The sequence below is a fragment of the Stenella coeruleoalba genome (assembly GCF_951394435.1).
Source record: "Stenella coeruleoalba genome assembly, chromosome: 4".
Classification (NCBI taxonomy): Eukaryota; Metazoa; Chordata; class Mammalia; order Artiodactyla; family Delphinidae; genus Stenella; species Stenella coeruleoalba.
This window is the reverse complement of record NC_137149.1, coordinates 102,285,328-102,305,299: the sequence shown is the minus strand read 5'-3', so window position 1 is coordinate 102,305,299 and position 19,972 is coordinate 102,285,328. Positions and strand designations below refer to the sequence as shown.

Genomic DNA, 19,972 nt, shown 5'->3' with positions numbered 1-19,972 from the left:
AAATCCCTGCAAAAACCAAAATTAAACCCAAACCTTCCCACTTCATCATTACTGATGATTTCATCAAGGAACTGAGCGATACATAATCCAGTGAGTTATATACACATATAATTAACAATCTGTAAAGCTTCAAGCAAAAGAAAAAATATTGAGATGAATTTCAATCAGCATGGAAAGATCTTTTAGATAACTCCACTCCTTCAATAATAATATCTAGTTAAATTGTTTTTACTCCTAAGTGAGTTTGGCTAGGAATACCCATGGAAATATCAAAGTCTTATTTAGACTTGATTGATCAGTTTCTGACTATTGTGCTATCAAACAGTGGGAAGGTTTTTAGCCTGCTATTCATTAAAATGGATGACGATAGCAAAAGAGAGTTGAGTCATGGGAGTTAAGAGCAAATGTGTTCAAATAATGCCTCAGACGCTTCTGCCTTTTCCCCTTGATACCTGTTCCTGGTTCTGAGAACTAGATATCCTAACTGTCTTACTTGGCGTTGTGAAAATTCTTGTCATTTCTGTTTTCAGTTCTGGCGCCCCATTACTTTTGTTCAATGAATCCTATGACTTGTTGCACCTAGTCATTTCTAGCACCTCAAATTTTTCCCTAGGGTAATCAGAACCAACAGGTTACAGCAGCTACTCCATAAAATGATGTATATCTCTGACCCTCAGATGACTTTTTCCCTCACTCAGTTTTATCCTCATATTGTGAGTATGAAAAGAGCCTGGGCTCAGGCTTAATTTTTCTATCACACAAACCCAGATAAAAATGCTTTGTGACCACCTACAAGGGTGGGATAGGGAGGGAGACGCAAGAGGGAGGAGATATGGGGATATACGTATATGTATAGCTGATTCACTTTGTTATAAAGCAGAAACTAACACACCACTGTAAAGCGATTATACTCTGATAAAGATGTTAAGAAAATGTTTTATAAGAAGTATTAAGCAACTTCACTGTGCCCAGTGCTTTACATCATGTTTGTAAGATATAATAAGAATAAAAGACTTAGAACCTATCTCCCAGAATCATAGAGTTCTGTTAGAACTTAATAAATTAGCTGCTGGGCAAGATATGCTTCTTACTATATAAAAGTCCACAGTCAATCAAGACTTGTTCACTGGGAGCCACCTGCACAGTTTTCTAGGCTATCATTACCTCTGTAATTTATGCAAAACTGCAGATTGTAGCAAAGAGTTGTTGGCAATTAAAATTTGAGGAAATTAATATTTTCTATTTAAAAATGTTAAGACAAACAACACAATATGATTCATTTTAGAGTATCATTTTTTTGTTAAAATTACCTAACTGAGGAATTTACTTTTGTCAGACATTTCCAGCCATTCCCTACATTCATTTATTCGACCATCAAGAAATAATCCCAGGACCATGCCAAGTGATGGAGATACACAATTCCCTCCTCTCATATGGAAAACAGATCTGTGAATCAGAATTATAATACAATGTGATGACTCCACACTAAAAGGAGGCATAAGTTACAGTGTTGGCACAGAGAACCATTATCTACTCTAGCTAAGAACAGCACAGGGGCACTTAAAGGTCTAAGAGAGAGGTTCTTGATGTGAGTAGGAATTTGGTTTGCTTCTGCTTCAATTCCCTTATGCTTTTCCTATCCCTTCCAACTGATAAATCATTTTCCATAAAAATAATTACAGGCATATTATTTCGCCCAGACTTTTGGAAAGTTCTTTCTTACAAGAGCTAAAGTCTCCCTTTTGGCAAATTTTACTAGGATCCTAGATCTATCTTCCACAGCAACGCAGGACAAGTCTCATCTTCCTTTGCCATGAGGCAAATCTTCAAATACATACTTGCTCGTGCCTGTATAAGCAGATGAAGCCAAATGGCAAATCCAACAGGAGCTAGAATCTCACATGTAGGGTTTTGCTTTGTTACTTTTTAAGGGAAAAATGAGTCACTCCCAATATATTAACTCATACCATGGTCTGTTTGAAAGGGAAAATCACCAGGGAAATCGCAAGAAGGAAAACTCAGTATTTGTCAACAGAATAGCACTAGCTGGATAAGAGAAGCCTGAGTTCTGTTTTCGGACAAATGCCTCGAGAGGCCTAAAGATTCTGAACTTGAACATGTATTTCTTTCTCTCTCCATAAGCTGCAATTACATCTTTAAGCATAAAACAGACAAAAAACAAAATGCACAGAGCCAAAACATATGTGATTAAAATAGCTCTTATATAAGAACTTACTACACGTCTAGCACTGTTCTAGTACTTTACACGTATTAACTCACACAATCTTCACCAAACACTGTAAGTGTATTTTTTATGAGGTAGAAACTAATATTATTTACATTTTTATAAATAAGAAAACCGAGAAAATACAAAAAGCCCATAATTTGTCCAAGGTCATAAAACTATATAAGAGTCAGAATTCAAATTTATTTAGTTCAGCTCTAGTGGCCAAGCTGCTAGTCACTTCACTACACAGCCTCCGCCCTAAGCAGAAAGGAAAGGAACCATTGGAGTTCACAGTTGTAAAATCAGAGCTGAGAAACACTATGTGTTCACTTTGGTCAGCAGAATAGCATTTCTGGGATTATCATCCTGACTCTTCCAGGAGGCCAGTGGGGGATCTTGGATGACACTTCTTTTTCCTTAGGGATAAAGTCTGCCTTTAGATCTCACCTGGAACATACTGGTAGTACTAATAAGACAGCATCTGACAGAAAACACATGTGTCTCTAACACAAAAAGGACATTTTCAGCTTTAATTTTTACCACTTGTAAAATAATCAAGAGCTAATTTCCCCAGATCTTAAAACAATACTGTACTCTCTTGGCTCCTGAATTCCATCTACTATAAGTTTTCTGTTTCAACTTCAGCTGTTTTTTCTTTGTTTAAATAACTTTAGATACAGTTACAGAGTACTCAGATCTAAGCCTTCTTTTCATGCTTAAAATGGGCCAGACTTTAATCTGGTATCTGGTCAAGACCTGGCTGGTTTGATTTGCTGTTTATCAGTCTTTCAGTTATCTTCCACACACCTTGGGTCACTAGGTGGATGACAACTAAGGAATATGGTTTCACGTTTAGTTACTCAAATACCGTTTCAATTCCACTCCTTTTAAACATCTATCTCAATCTATCTCTTTTGTGAGAAAGAGTATTAGGAAGGACTTACTGAATCTTGACCACCATTGTCTCTAGATAGTTAAAAGATCTTCCCCTGGTTTCAGCCAAAAATTATTGAATCGAAATCATGGATTCATTCATTTAACATAGACAATATATAAATGAGCAAATGCATATATAATAAAAAGTTTGCATAGAAATAAGTGCTATGAAGAAAAAAGCACAGAGTAAGTAAACAGAGTAATAGCATAGGTGCTACTTTGATAAGGTGGTCAGGGACAGCCTGGGGAGGTAACATTTGGACAGAAACCCGAAGGAAGTGAGGAAATAATTATGTAAATAACTTCCAAAAAGAGCATGCTAGGCCGAAGGAAAACCAAGGGCAAAGATCCTGACACGTGAGCATGTATGACATGTTCTAGGAAAGCAAAATGCAGGTGTGGCTTGGAGGGCAGTGATGAAGGTGAGAATGGTAAAAATTGAGTAAGGAGAGGCAGCCCAGGTAGGATCATGTAAGATCTTACATATCATAGTAAGGAATTTGGATGTTATTCTGGTGTTTTATTGTTTTGAGTGTTATGGGAAGCCACAGATGATTGAGACACACCAGTTAGAAAACAGACTGCACGCGGGAGATGAGACAAGGGTGGAGGCGGGAAACTGGTTTGTAAATTTTATAGTGTGAGATAATGGCTGTCTGAACTAAGGTCTTATTAGTGAAGATGGTGAGATCATGGGTATATTTGACACAGACTGTTAATGGATAAGACATGGGGTGTGAGAGAGAGAAGTCAAGGATGGCCTGAGCAACTGGGTGAATTGATGGCGACATTTACTAAGACAGGGAAGACTAAGGGAGTAAAATTAAGAGTGAAGGTTTGTATATGGTAATTTTGAGATGCCTACTGACCATCCAAGTGGAGTTGTCAAGTGGACAGTGGTTATATGGGTCCAGAGTAAGAGGTGACACAGGCGGTATTTAAAGCTATGAGGTCGGAAAAGATTGACTAGGGAATGACTCTGGAACAGGAAGTGAAGCCCTGGGCTCATTCCCATGCTTTGAGTAGTCTTCCTCAGTTACCCTCCCTGTATACATTCTTCTGTGGAGCTTCCTAAAAAATACCGATATTCAGATCCAACTCATAAAGACTCTGATATGATTGTTCTGTGTTGGGCTTAGGTGGCTACGTTTTTAAAAGCCCCCAGATGATTACAGTGGACAGCTAAGTTTGAGAAACACTGGTTTAGAATTTGGGAAGAAGGCAATGACTCAAAAACTGAGAATGAGAAGAAACGTCTAAGTGAGGTCAGAGAAATGTATGCCAATGGTAGCTTTGATCTATGCTAAACAATAAGAGAAACAACCCTATAAAATATGGCTGTTTCATTAAATTAAAAAGCATGTTATAAATATTACTCAGTCCATTACATAGTTCCCTGCTTATAAGTAATTTTAGGAGAAAATATTTTTTGGTCTTAATATCAGAAAATATTTTATTTATCCTGAGCATGTGTTTCCTTTTTATTAATCTTTATTGGAGTGTAGTTGATTTACAACATTGTAGTTATAGTTTCAGGTGTACAGCAAAGTGAATCAATTATACATATACATATACCTACTCTTTTTTTTTAGATTCTTTTCCACATAGGCCATTACAGAGTACTGAGTAGAGTTCCCTGTGCTAGCAGGTTCTTACTAGTTATCTATTTTATATATAGTAGTATGTATATGTCAGTCCCAATCTCCCAATTTATCCCTCCCCATCTTATCCCCTGGTAACCGTAAGTTTGTTTTCTACATCCATGACTCTATTTCTGTTTTGTAGCATGTGTTTATTTTTAACTCTAAAGATACTTACTTGGGTCATCTTTCTTTCCTGCCTAAAAGCTCACAGGATGAAATTAGTAACCCTATCACAGAAAGTATAGTTTAGACTCAATTAAATAAATGTACCAAACACATATTCAGTGTGCTTGGCAGGGGAAAATATCCATGAAGATTTAATGATATGCCTATTTTTAATAGTAGCTTTATTCTTGGCTCCATTTTAGTTCCAGGCCTTGCTTCCCCTTTTTCTTAACTAGTTCTCATTTGCATTGTGCTTCATATATTGTTGTGGACCACCTTAAGTACTTTTTAGAATAAATGCAGTATAATAGCTTATATGAACTAAACACTGAGTTCTAGGGAAATGCAGGAACAGAGTGTGCACTCGGGCAATATGATAAAGAGCCTATTCTCATTAACACTGGGCTCTCCTGCTCCAGCAGTCAATCTTCACCCATCAAGACTCCAACTATGGTGTAAACAAGTTGCCAGTTATAAAGGAAAATATTGGCTTTGGAGTCTTATATTTTTAGGATTATTTTCCTATTAATAGTGATAAAATGTGTTAAATCATCCACATGAATCAATTCCCAGGTGACGAAATTCCTCATGGTACCAAACAGCTAGGTCAGTATTCCTGACTGTGAAACAGATTTTAAGCTATATATATATATATATATATATATATATATATATAAAACTAACTAAATTTTAAAGCGATCAGACCCTCCCAAATCTTAGCCAAAATAAGGTAGTCAGCTCAGTCATGGGATAAGGGGCATGAGCCAAAGTATTGCCCTTTCCTTTCTAGTTGTTTTGGCTGGGAGATGTATGTATGAGATCTATTTGTTAAAGCTTTATATAATTTTTACATTTATTTTCTTCTTTCCAAGATTAACAGATGAAAAGAAACTCAGGAATCTTATTACAAAGTCTTATTCTGCAAACTTGCTTAAAAGACCATAGACTAAGGCTAAATAAGTATTCTCAAGGCTCTGAATTCATTCTCTGTGTGGAAAAAGGCTAGACCTCTGGGGTGTATTAGTACAAATTTAGCAAATATATAGATACAAATATGGCAACTATAAATACAAATATATATACACACACACACATGTATATGTGTGTGTGTGTGTGTGTGTGTGTGTGTATATATATATAATAGTTTTAGGGGGGATAAAAACAACTTTCAGGGTTAAAGACTTTTACTCTCACAGATTCACAGTACTTACTATATTAAAGGTTATATTATATTACTATATTCACAGTCAAGATATATGTTTGATTTTGTTTAACCCAGATTTCCCAGACTTATTTGACTAATTTTTGTCCCTTTAAAAAAAAAACTAAACCCATTTAGAGAAACACACTCCACAGGGTGTGGGTCATCTCAAGAGGTGAGAGGCCCTGAAATACGGGGTGGTTAGTTTTTATGGGCTGGGTAATTTCATAGGCTAATGAGTGGGAGGATTAGTCCAACTATTTTGGGGAAGGGGTGGAGATTTCCAGAAATTGGGCCACCTCCCACTTTTTGGCCTTTTTAGCTGGCCTCAGAACCATTTAAAATCTTGTGGTACATCCGTGCTCCTAAGAATACAGCTTATGAATAGCCATATTAAAACTTACATGATACTCTTGGTCTACAAATAAAGAGAATTTATTCATTCATTTATTGAACAAAGACTTTTTGGAGAGCTATTATGCTAGATGCTGGAAATAAAATGGGAAGATAAAGAGATATGGTTTTCGCTCTTGTGGAGTTAATAGTCCAGTGAGTATGATGAAAATTAATCAGATAGTGACACAACTAAATGACAATCACAAACTGATAAATGTTGTGAAGGAAAAGTTCTTCAATGTGTCTATGGTGGTGTGTGTGAGGGGGTGGGAGAGATTTTCAGAAGTTCTATCTGATGTACTTACTATATATGTATAATAACACTGCTTGGCATTGACCTGATTTTTTTTTTAAATCATCAATCATCATTTACCATTATGGTATGAATGATTTATTTTGTACAGAGTGAACTTTTTCCTTCTAGAGATTTTAGAAATTTTTAATAACTTCAAGTAAATATAGTTTTAGTTTTGTCTGTGAGGTGGGATTTTTTAGTTTGAAGTGAAGAACAGTGACAGAAGGTAGACAATAAAAACATTCCATTGCAATAGTACAAAAGATAGGCATAAAAAGGTATAACATTAATGTATAACTATAGCTAGAAATCATCCACTCCTTCCCACAACCAAGCTTTTTATTATAGAAAGCTCTCCTCCTTTGCAGCATTTTGCACAATTATAATGATTAATCATTCATACCTAATTGTTTGATCACTGTCTTTCCTACTAAACTGTAAGCTCAAGAGGACAGGGCAATATCTGATTTATTCACTATCATATTCCCATGCTTAGTGACAAAGAAATCAACTCCTCTGTAAGAAGGCAGCATTATATGCCAGCAGCTCAAGAAAAAAAAAAAGTCTAAACAAAATGATAGATTTTAAATGTTTTACTGGAAAAATGCTGTGACCTCTTTCAATTAATGCTGTCAGCAATAATTTTCCTTCCCTTCCCAGTATCCTTAGGTCTCCTCTCCCCTTCCTGATGGTCGTGAGGCATTCTCCTCTACTGTGATCTGACTCTTGGGCAAAAGGGGAGGCATAAGTTATACTTTTATGTAAATGCCTATAATGTTAAAATATGAAGGAGTTAGTTTATAGTAAGTACCTAGCTACTTCTGTTCCCTCCTCCCCACTATATAGGGATTTTTTTTTCCATAAACGGCAGTATTTTATTTTAACTCCCTAGCCTGCAGTCTTATTTTCTACAATACAGGCACACAGGAAACACTAAATAAACTGTTATTGATTCACTGACTAGTTGCATTATTACATGCCAAGCCCTGTGCTAAATTTCAGAGATACAAAAAGCCTAAGACAAAATATTTGTCATTGAGTAGTTCATATTTACTATGTCTGTGTAGAAAAGGGGACCAGGTAGACCATCAATATGCAACAGGATTAGTACTGGGATGGCAGCACATATAACATGTAAAAGTTAGATTTGCTGCACATCTTGAAAGGTGGGCTGGAGGTGAGAGGAAAGCAGGCGAGTGAGGGGAAACAGCATTCCCTGCAGAGGGAACAGGGTATGTAGTGGAAAGGAGGCCTGGAAGAGATGGTGTGTTTGGGGAACAATGTGCAGTTCTATGAAGCTTCAGCATAAGGTACCAGGGGGAACTCGATGGCATGAATGGCTGAAAAGGCTGGTGGAGCAGAAATGAATATCCTAACAAGTGATGCTTTGAATAATCGGGCTTATAGACATCAGAAAAGGGATGCTTTGTGCTAATAATTATGAAAAAAAATGCCTGGTACTTTGAGGTCATGAGGAAAGAGGGAAAATGAAAGGGGAAAAAAAAAGATTTGGACTTCACTTTATATTTTAAATAGTGTTTAATGTTATTTTCAACAGGGCAACTAATAGTTCCAGCTGCCTGATGTGAGAATATGTGACATTTTTCCAAGTACATTGCTTTCCAGATACTAGCTGGCTGAATTTCAGAGATGTTGAAAATGAAACAGTACTCCAACTATTCAACTTAGAAAATGAGACTACAGCAAGCATTTGTTCTTTTCTATTGCTTTCCACTATGCAAACTCAAAGCTGTAATTCAGTAAAGTTTAGTCAACACAGAGGCGTCATAAAACATAATACCCCCAATATCTTACCACGAGTACTTCTACCTTAGGAATAGCGGAATGGGAGGAGAAAAGACTATAAATGCCTGCCGTCCCCCTGCCCCCATTTGACAATGGTTCATTCCACAGCGGCAGCAAAAGTCCCACTCCATTCCACTGGCAACAAGACTAAGAATCTCCGTCCGGGAGGCGTGATTGCTTTGCGTGACTCCTCTCTCCTAGGTGTTCCTTTTTGTCTCCTCTCTTTGAAACTTGAGAGCACCTGGTCCAACCTGGCACTGCGTTGAGCTTAATCACACATAACCACTCATATTACACTGCACTGCCTGGAACATCCATTCCTGTGTTACTACCTGAAGGCCCCTCCTGTAGGTGAGAGAGAATGCTCCCAGGCTAGCAAAAATGTTCATTTTCACAACTGGAGCCAATTTTCACAAAGGAAAGGCATCACACTGACAAAATATCTTGTGGTTTTCCATTTAGATAGGATGTCCCCTTGAATGAAAAATACCTGATATATAGAAGTTGCAGCAGGTGGGCAGCTTGAGCGCAAAAGCTGAACACCAATGCGGAAGCTGTGCTTTGAGAAACAGTGTCCTGAAGATGCAGTCTGTCATCTTCTGGAAACAGGGGGCCAAGTCTTCTTCACCCCTGTACCACACCCCCACCCCAGTGTTTCACAGAGAATACGCACTGAACGCCTATTACCTGAATGAAGTCAAGAATATCCCGAAGGACTCTAAGCAAAATCAGCTTAGTTGCTGACTCTTCCAAAATGCTCTTTTAAAAAGTCCCAGCAACCAATGCCACTGCAATAGTACCCCAACCTTTTAGTTAAAAGGAGGAGCATGTTGTGGCCATTTAGGGGGATCTATTTAGATGACATGCCCTATGTAAGAATATAAAATAGGCAGAAATGAATTTACTCTAAAAGAATTTGAAATAAAATCAGACTATGTATTCCTTTGGTTATAATTAATACACATAATGCCTGGTCATTATGGCACTTTGTTATATTAAAGGAAAAAAAAAAAAACTGTTTCAGAGAAATTGGAGAACTCTGTTTTACTCCATCAGGGTAAGCTAAACATAAAGACATTGTGCTAAAGCCAATAGTATTCAGTTTTCATTCTGAAAACTGAAAGGTTAAGTTACCTGGGTAGGTTACTACACACAAAGACGTTAAAAGAATACCAGTGAATTATAGGTGATCACAATGATATTAAAACATCCTAACAAGTAGTGGGGCTCATGAGAAGAGACTCCACTGTCAATCTCTTTACATTTCCTCAATTAACCAAGGGCTTCCCTTAGCAAATTGAATGCTTTCTTAGGGATGCTGAATTTTATTTTGTGCCACTAAATATTTATCATTTAAATCACCCATACTTGCATATCATGCCCCCTCTGTACTCTGTCCCCCCACCCTACCACCACCAAGACTATAAGCTCTTGGAAGACAGGAACTATCTCTCACTCTCTATAAAGTACACAGTGGCTTGAATGTCATGTCATCTTTAAAGCCTCCTGTGATGACATGTCCTCAGCAGAAGGTTATCTCCCTGCAGCATCCTGCTGTGTTGAGTATCAGCACTAATTCTTTACCTCAAGATTTTAGCACATTCTCAGTCCTCTAAATATTTTAAGCCCTTGAAGAATTAAAAGAAGCTCTTTCTCACAAAACAGCCGGGATCCATGTCCTAAATAATCAAGACTAAAAGCCAGCCCTGTGTAGACACATATTAATCAAGCTAAATTTCAGTATCGCCATTTTTCTTCTAGTGCAATTATCTTTGGCTTTAAGACACAAATGAATCATTTGGGCTCTGAATCTTTTCTGGCAAAGAAGTACAGTGTGAGCTAAATGCTCAACATTTTGAGTGTCATCAGAACAAGTTCTATAGATATGAATTTGCCCAGTTAATCCTCCTTCATTATGTCCATAAGCTAACAATGCACATGTAGTCACTGCACATCATTACTGCTCTAGCAGACATGGACATTTGAAATATTAACTTTCCCACAGACTGCAAATCTCCGGTAAGCAGCTCTCAACAATTCATTATACTAATCATATATGTCACCATACTCCTATTAAATATGCATGAGATTAATAAACACCACCCATGTTGCGAACTATCCAACATCATTTTTAATACAATTTATTACCTTTTAGATACTGTAATTATAACGGCACCTGTATGCCACTATAACTGTAAATTTAACCACCTGGCGTTTAAGTAACTAGTACTATATCTAATTCCAATTTTGTTCAATTTCTAACATGCATTCAAGTGAAAATATTTTGTAACACAAAGTATAAAATATTTATAAAGTAAATGTGTTTTATGACATAGGACTATCTAATTTAAAATTGCATAAATAAGAGGTAAATTAACTTACTTAGACTTAGGTATTTTATAGACAAATAATTCAAAATTGAAATTTATCAAGAAATTAGCACACAATATATTAATATCCACAAGAAAAAGTGCAATGTAAAGTAAACTTTGGAATATTACGATGTCATATTTATAATCTAATATTTTATTAACTTTATAAATTCTATGTTTATGCAAATTATTACAACAAAGATTAGATTTGATCCAAATAAAAGTAAATATAAAACCTACAGAAGAAGAAAATAAAATTTCAAATGAAGGTGAAAAATACGTCATTGACCTTGGATTATGTTATTCTAAACTTTTTAGTTAGTATGGCCACAGATTATTATTTAAGCATAATAATGGAAATAACAGTAATAGTCACAGTTCACATGTACCAAGGGCTTACTTAACTTACTGTGTCAGGCACTGTGAAGAGTGCTTTACATACAAGTCTCATTCAATTTTCGTAATAACCCAATGAAGGAGATATTAATATTATCTGCACTTTACAAATGAGGGAAGTGGAGACTTACACAGATTAAATGACTTACCCAAGGATACAGGGCTTGGCAGGGGAGGGGTCTGACTTCAAGTCTATCCTCCTAACCAGACAGTCAGCACCCAGCTCCCAGCTTTGTACACCACCTCCTTGAATGGCCTTGGGTAAGTCACTGAAGTCTCTAAAGCTCACTTCCTTTAGCTGCAAAATGTGAATATGAATATATTCCAGAATTACTGAGAATGAAATAAGATAGTTCATGAGAAAGTGCTGTGCAATTAATAGAGCTGCATAGTGCTGCTTGTTATGTTATTGATGAAATAAGAAAATAATATGTTGAAAATGAAGAAAAAACTGCCTATTTTGGCTCTTGGTCAAAATCTTCCAACAAAAATGGTACACCTAGGTAAATTTTCCTGGTTGTTTTTCCTTGCTTAACAGAAACTATTAAATAAAGGTAAATATGAATCAATATCTTTATTATACCCTAAGAGATAGATGAGCATTAACAGATTAAGTTAGAAGTGAATAGGTAAGCTAGAGATGCAACTTTGTAGATGGTTACCATGAAAACTATGTTGATATTACCAGATTTGGCCTTTCAAAAAGCTCTTCAAAGCTAAGGCTTTTTAAAGTTTCTTTGAGTCATTATCAGGCCCTAGTTTACTATGATCCACATACACATTTTGATTTGTTGCAATATTTAAGTCCTTAAGTCCAGGCAGGCACAAACAATTCAAACTCTAATAATTTATAATTTTATATAAGTGATATGTTATCATTGGGCTTCTTTTTCCTAAGGGCTTCGTGGCTTAAAAAAATATTTCATATGCATTACGTCAACCAAGATCATAAAATTAGTACAGTTGACCCTTGAACAATGCCGAGGTCTGGGACACCCACCCTCTGCACAGTCAAAAATCCTCCTGTAACTTTACAGTCAGCCCCTGGATTTATGATTCCACATCCATTGATTCAACTAACCACAGATTATATAGTACTGTAGTATGTATTTAGTGAAAAAAAAAATCTATGTATATGTGGACTTGTGCAGTTCAAACCCGTGTTGTTCAACAGTCAACTGTATTTGAAAATTTGAGATCAGGAAACTGGAATTCACCAAGGTTAATAATGGTAAAAAAAAAAAACAAACACCAAACATATCTATATATTGGTGGTGTGTTTTAGGGGGGTAGTGTGTATGGGTATACAGATATCTATCAACATGTGATTTTTATGTATCTAGTATGTATCTAGCCTTGCTACCCTTCTTAATGTCTATATTTTTAATGATATAAAGGAAGTATATATAGCCAAAGGATAAAGTAGGAACAAAGGGGCCACATTTTTCCAGTAATTCTTTTATTCATTGTCAAGGTGCTCATGTCATTAGATAGGGAATAAAGGGAAATTTGCAGAAGCCCATAAATATTCTATTTTTTTTTTGCAGAAGCCCATAAATATTTGCAGAAGCCCATAAATATTCTATGGGCTTCTTTATTTGCAGAAGTCCATAAATATTCTATGTCACATTTTCAAACACATTTATTTGATGATTGTAAGTGAGAAAACTGTAAGAGTACATAGAATCTCCAGGTTGCCCCTACCTCCTGGCCGTTCGTGCTCTCCATCAGTGTGTAAGAGCATGGCGATGGGCATCCCTGCATTCTTGGATCTTCCAGCCACAACCACATTTTTTCCAAATGTTTCAATTCCTTAAAACACAGAGTTTGGTTTAAATGAAGAATAAGCAACAAGAAGCAAAGTAAACATCTCAACAGCCAACTGCAGTATTCTTTAAAAACTTCTAATTTAATTTGAATTATTTTGTGGCTTGTCTATAATGTTCCCACATTCACTATTTATAAATATTTCTTTTTATAATTCTTGGATCTGTCATGTTCCCTCTCATTATGGCCTCATTAAAAAACCACAGACATTTTCAAGCTTCCATTAAATTAGTTTTAAACATTAAAATTCATATGAAGTGTTAGAAGAGTGGAGACAAAATATTAACTACTAATCACAAAGCAAGCAAAGTGCAAGGTCAAGATTAATTGGCAATCAAACTTGGAGCAAATCTAGGACAAAATGAAGTGGGGGAAAAAGTATTTTTCACAAAACTCATGCACTTTATTCTATAGGAGAGAAGCACTAAATTTATGGACTTAGAAAGGTCTGAAAGATAAAGCTTACAGATTTAACACACTTAATCTCTTTGGGGCATAGTATCTTCATAAGTAAAATGAAAAAATTAGAATTAAGGCTTTTCTAAGTACTAACATTCTAAGAGTATAATTCTAGGATCTGCTTGCCCTTGGAAGTTCTCTCCCTCAGTTAGAAAAGAGAAGATTAGCAGGAGGAGATGCTGCCAAAAATGTAAGAGACAGTGATGAAGGCAGGAGAACTATCGAGGGTCTTTGAGAGCATTATTGAATTTAGAGCACAATTCAAGGGCAAGTGTTTATAATGAAAACCTAGCTCATTAGAGATGGTGCAAAATGTTCGGCACATTTTTTTAAAAATAAACTTATTTTATTTATTTGTTTATAAATTTATTTGGTTGCGTTGGATCTTCGTTGTGGTGCAGGGGCTTCTCATTGCAGTGGCTTCTCTTGTTGCGGAGCACGGGCTCTTAGAGCACGGGCTTCAGTAGTTGTGGCTCGTGGGCTATAGAGCGCAGGCTCAGTAGTTGTGGTGCACAGGCTTAGTTGCTCCACGGCATGTGGGATCTTCCCGGACCAGGGCTCGAACCCGAGTCGCCTGCATTGGCAGGCGGATTCTTAACCATTGCACCACCAAGGAAGCCCAGCATATTTTGTTTTTAAAGGTAAGGAAAAACATAATACATTTTGAAAAATGTACATGAAAATACCTTCAGCTTATAGTTTTAGAGTAGGGAGATAAACTTTCTATTTGGAAAATTCACTCCCTGAAAGGTGAAACAGCAGTTTCTTGTAACCTGGCATGTGTTCTTCATTTTATCTTATTTCAGATTATTCTTTGACTTCTGTAACTTTGTATATTCCTGTAGATTGAAGTTTAATGCTTATTTTCTTTCACTCTCTTTCAAGACGTGAAAATGCTCATTTTGGTACTTAGCACCCATGTCCCACAGACCAACCTGTTCGTTTGATAATTTCCCAAACAGCACTAGCAGTGGCAGGTATGAGAGAATGCTGATCCAGGCATAGTCTTCCAATGTTAATAATATGAAATCCATCTACGTCTTTTTCCGGGGCAATTCCATTGCATACTGTCCGCTCATCCACGTGGTCTGAAAAGTAAATAAAATTGATTTAGTTTTACAATTGTTATCTATTTGCAAGTCTGGAAAATTAAATTGGAGGGCCTACAGTCACATCACTTATGGTTCAGCTTTAGTTAAGATATAGAATCATTACTCTATTCCTTTTATTGCCATGAAAATAGTAAGCCAAACTGCTCTTGACCAATGGCTGTAATTAACTGCTGTAAGAGTATATGCAAGTACAGGGCCAGAAGTGGCTGGCCTGGTAAAAGGGAAAAATCTGTGAAATCAAACAATACCAGTGAGATCTGGGAACAGTCAGATGATAAGGCTTTGCCTCTATAAGTTTGCATATTTAAATGTATGTTTTTCCTATACAAGATAGTTCCACGAATAGGCTTCTGTTGAATATTGTTAGCATTACAGATTAAAAGGGCTTTGTTAGTGTTAAAAATAGCCATGACATCATTAATGCCTAGCTTCCTCCCAAATGACATAATAGAAAAGCAAACACACACACACACACACACACACACACACACACACACACACGTACCACACACATCATTTCCCTGAAGCATTATTACATTGAAATCCAAAATATCATTATGGTTTCCTTTATGAAAGGAAAAGAACATAACTTGAGTAATGACCTAATCAAATGAGATATGAGATGCCAATCATCTCATTTTGAAAAGTAATAAGTATAGAAATATAAAATAGGCTCTTAATACTACTCTATGCAGAGTAGCTTAGGGTATCCTAAATCCAACAATTAACCCACATTCCTAAAATACTAAAATAAAGGTATATTTGCTACAGAAAAGTTTCCTTATGTATTACACAATGAATGCCATTTAGAAATAATTTTTTAAAACATTATCAAAGCCCAAGTTCAAACAGTTTTCAAAAGAGACATGTCTTATGTCTCAGATATTTTATATCCTAAAAGTGACACTACAGCCATCTTACTTTAAATAGATCCAATTTGCCATTACTAGGCTACCAAGTCATTTACATATATAAAAGTCATAATATGAATCATATTCAATTAGAAATTGGGTCTTTGGAATATCTCTCCAATGACTAGTTTGTCACTTTCAATAATTGTATTCATTCTATAATGTCCTACCAGAGTAAGCCTCCATCTGTTTTCTCTGAAGATAGAAGATGATTATACAAGTTCTAGCAAAATTTATTTTTAGAATTACATATTTAACTTACTATTTGAGGACAAAAATAGTGGTTCCTTTTTAAATCTGGTTGATTATGATGATGATGATGGTGATGATTCAGTTTTTAGACACCTACCACTCATGCAGACGCTTCATGCCATGGATATTTCTTACAACAAAATCAAAAGCTTTGTAAATAAAAAAAGAAATAACTGTAATTGAACACTCCATTATTGAGTTATGGCTTAAATTAGTTCATTTCTAAATTCAAAATTGGCTACTGTATGTATGGGCCAATAATGTATTGAAAGAATTCAACAAAGGTTCTTTTGTAGATTTTGAGAGCCATCCTCTTACCAAATAAGTCTGAACTATACTGAATTTCGCAGTCTACTGGTCTGTGCTGTTTTACTCACTAAAAATAACATTAACTTGTAATGAACAATTCATCTCACACAATAGCTGAAATACTCAGGAAGAAATGTAAGCATCTGAAAATTTGGGGGCAAGCACTAGAAACTGGCAACTATAGACCTGTCCTCTAATGTATTTCTTAAAACTTCAACCCAGATCTTCATTTCGGAACAATTTTATCTTAAGTTAATTACGTAATTTTTGTTTAAAAGACAGATGTGTGGACATATAAAAGGTGTGATGTAGTGAACACATGAAAACTGATTATTAATGTGCTTACTATTTAATCTAAAAGGAAAAAACCTATATGAGTAGATTAAAAATGTTAGGATCATAAAAATCAAGGACACCAATTCATACATCACTTTTATGTAACTCTATGTTATCTCAGGAGTGGATTAAATCTCACATACATCCTTTGCCAGGAAAGATGTACCTTTCATTATGTAATCTACAGTGTATGGAAGTAACAGGAGTTAGTATATCTTACATTCAAAGAGTGCTTTATAATGTTCATGTTACCATCACATAGGTTTCCCCTTTGGTCTTCATAGTTACTGAGGGCTAAGATAGAAAAGGTATTATCTTCATTTTAAAGATGAAACTGAAAGATTTTGAGACTCAGCCAATCTCAAACTACTACTTAGAAGAGGGATCCAGAATTAAAATCCACATCTGTTTGTCCTAAAACCAGTTTTTCTTTCTGTGTTATACAGAAATCATAAATATTAATCAATCTTAAATACCACTCAACAATTAATATCAGCAAGGGCCCCTGCCTCTTCTAATCAAGACATTTTGATCATCCTAAAATATCCCAAGGAATGCACTGTTTCTTCTAGACCTCCAAAAACAACAGTATTTTTGGATTAACTAACATGTATCTAAATACATGCAAAACAGCATCAAACGTTTTATAGCACCTTTTGTTAAATGAGTAAGAGAAATAAATACATTTCATGCTTTTAACTGACTGCTACTGAAAGTCCCCTGATGTCTCATCCCTGGGGCCCATGACTTGAAAAGAAGAAACAATCATGAGCCTCAAAAGCATTAATTTTTTTACAATGGTTATAAAACATTTTTGATTCATAGAATACATTGGCAAACAACTAATCACTTAATACCTTACCCAAATGAACGGGAAAACTGGCATTATTCACTTTGTGAGTGTGTGTTTTTCCCATCTATTTAATATTATGAGAAGTCATTAAATCATGCCAGGAAAAAAAATCATCAAATTGAATTCATAATAATGCAATAGAACAGCTCAGGGAATGTCTTTAGGTACCGCACTTTAGAACTACAACGTTGAATATATATTTCTGTGATTTATTTATAATATGTTTAATTGTCTTTGGATAAGTAACAACAACAACAAAAAGAAAACAAACAAATTACTGGTTTATTGTCCATCCAAGGATTTTCACGTTACTGTTCAAAAGTACCTCTTTCCACTTCCCCAATGCCTGTTGGGTAAGGGCAAGCTCATGAGCAAATATGTTCTTTAGCTTGATTATATCTTTTGTCCTATACTTCCCTCCCTCCAAGTGCCCCATCCCTTTCCCTACCATCATTATGACACATCCTTACCTCAATTCACACCAATCTGTTCCATTCCCAAGCCCTTAACATTAATTTTTGCATTTCTACGTTCTTGCTCATGATTATTTTTCCATTACTAATTCTTTCCTCCCTGTTGTTTCGCATCCTATTTATTCTTCAATATATTGATCCCTTCTCAGCTGTTCCCTCATCACAAAGTGAAATGATAATTTTTATCTCTTCTGGTCCCCATAGAACTACTGTAAAAAGCACTTACCACATTACTTCAGTTAGTTGATCACGTTGGTTAAGTATCTCTCTTACTTACGAGTGTGAGCCTTTTAGGGCACAGACTTTGTCTTATTAAACTGATTCACCCATAGCCTTCTCCAACTCAGTTGATGGCAATTCCATCCTTCTGTGTTATACAGAAATCATCCTTACTTGCCAGAAAAACGTGGAGACATTCTGAACACCTCACTTTCTTTCACACGCAACATCCAATCAATTGAAAAATCTTTTGGTTCTTCCTTCATAACATATCTAGCCCTTCACTATCCTCACCATGTCCACTCTGGTTTGAGTGGCCATTATCTCTCCTGTGAACTCTTGCAACAACTAATTCTCCTAGCTAATTATTTGCTTCTATGTTTGTATCCATATAATCTATTCACAAAATAGCAGAGGTTATTTTTTTCCCACATCTTTATTGGTGTATAATTGCTTTACAATGTTGTGTTAGTTTCTGCTGTACAACAAAGTGAATCAGCTATATGTATACACATATCCCCATATCTCCTCCCTCTTGAGCCTCCCTCCCACCCTCCCTATTCCATCCCTCTGGGTCATCACAAAGCATCGAGTTGATCTCCCTGTGCTCTGCAGCAGCTTCCCACTAGCCATCCATTTTACAGCTGGTAGTGTATATATGTCCATGCCACTCTCTCACCTCATCCCAGCTTCCCCTTCCCCGCTCCCCCCGCCCATGTCTTCAAGTCTGTGTTCTCTACGTCTGTGTCTTTATTCCTGTCCTGCCACTAGGTTCATCAGTACCACTTTTTTAGATTCCATATATATGCATCAGCATACGGTATTTGTTTTTCTCTTTCTGACTTACTTCACTCTGTATGACATAAGCTAGGTCCATCCAACTCACTACAAATAACTCAATTTCATTCCTTTTTATGGCTGAATAATATTCCATCGAATATGTGTACCACATCTTCTTTATCCATACATCTGTTGATGGACATTTAGGTTGATTCCATGTCCTGGCTATTGTAAACAGTGCTGCAATGAACATTGGGGTACACGTCTCTTTTTGAATTATGGTTTTCTCAGGGTATATGCCCAGTAGTGGGATTGCTGGGTCATATGGTAGTTCTATTTTTAGGGTTTTTTTTTTTTTTTTTTTTTTGTGGTACGTGGGCCTCTCACTGTTGTGGCCTCTCCCGTTGCGGAGCACAGGCTCCGGATGGGCAGGCTCAGTGGCCATGGCTCACAGGCCCAGCCGCTCCGCGGCATGTGGGATCCTCCCAGACCGGGGCACAAACCCGCGTCCCCTGCATCGGCAGGTGGACTCTCAACCACTGCGCCACCAGGGAAGCCCAATTTTTAGTTTTTTAAGGAACCTCCATACTGTTCTCAAATGCATGTCTGCTTACACCACTCTTTTCCTGAAAACCCTGCTCTTCTTGCTATTCCTCTAACATATCAGGTATTTCCCACCTTGGTTATTGCTCTTGTGTCTGCCTGGAGGCTTTTCAAAAAAACCTGCCACTTTGGCTAAATCTCTCTCTTCTTTGAAATCTTTGCTTAATTTCCACATTCTCTGTAAGGACTATTTCGACCACATTATTTTAAAATGTAAGTTCCATGTCTGCTAATGTTGAAGTTGTTTACATTGGACCAAACTTCTCACAGGAAACAACTGTAAACATTGGAGAAATTATATTAAAATAGAAGTATCAAGGATGTATCATACAATACAGAGAATATAGCCAATATTTTGTAATAACTGTAAATGGAATGTAAAATTTTTAAATTAAAAAATA

General features: G+C 36.3%; 1 protein-coding gene across 4 annotated transcripts in view; it reads right to left on the bottom strand.

The window, feature by feature from the left end:
• The window catches only part of MTHFD2L (methylenetetrahydrofolate dehydrogenase (NADP+ dependent) 2 like), a 137,928-nt gene that overhangs the window by 79,388 nt on the left and 38,568 nt on the right, over nucleotides 1–19,972 (bottom strand). For all 4 annotated transcript variants that reach the window (XM_079920940.1, XM_079920942.1, XM_079920943.1 and 1 more), the window contains exons 4-5: nucleotides 14,659–14,811; nucleotides 13,142–13,249 (exon numbers count right to left, since the gene is read on the bottom strand). In XM_079920940.1, coding sequence (XP_079777066.1) covers nucleotides 13,142–13,249; nucleotides 14,659–14,811 — 261 coding nt within the window. The remainder of the gene's footprint in view (nucleotides 1–13,141; nucleotides 13,250–14,658; nucleotides 14,812–19,972) is intronic.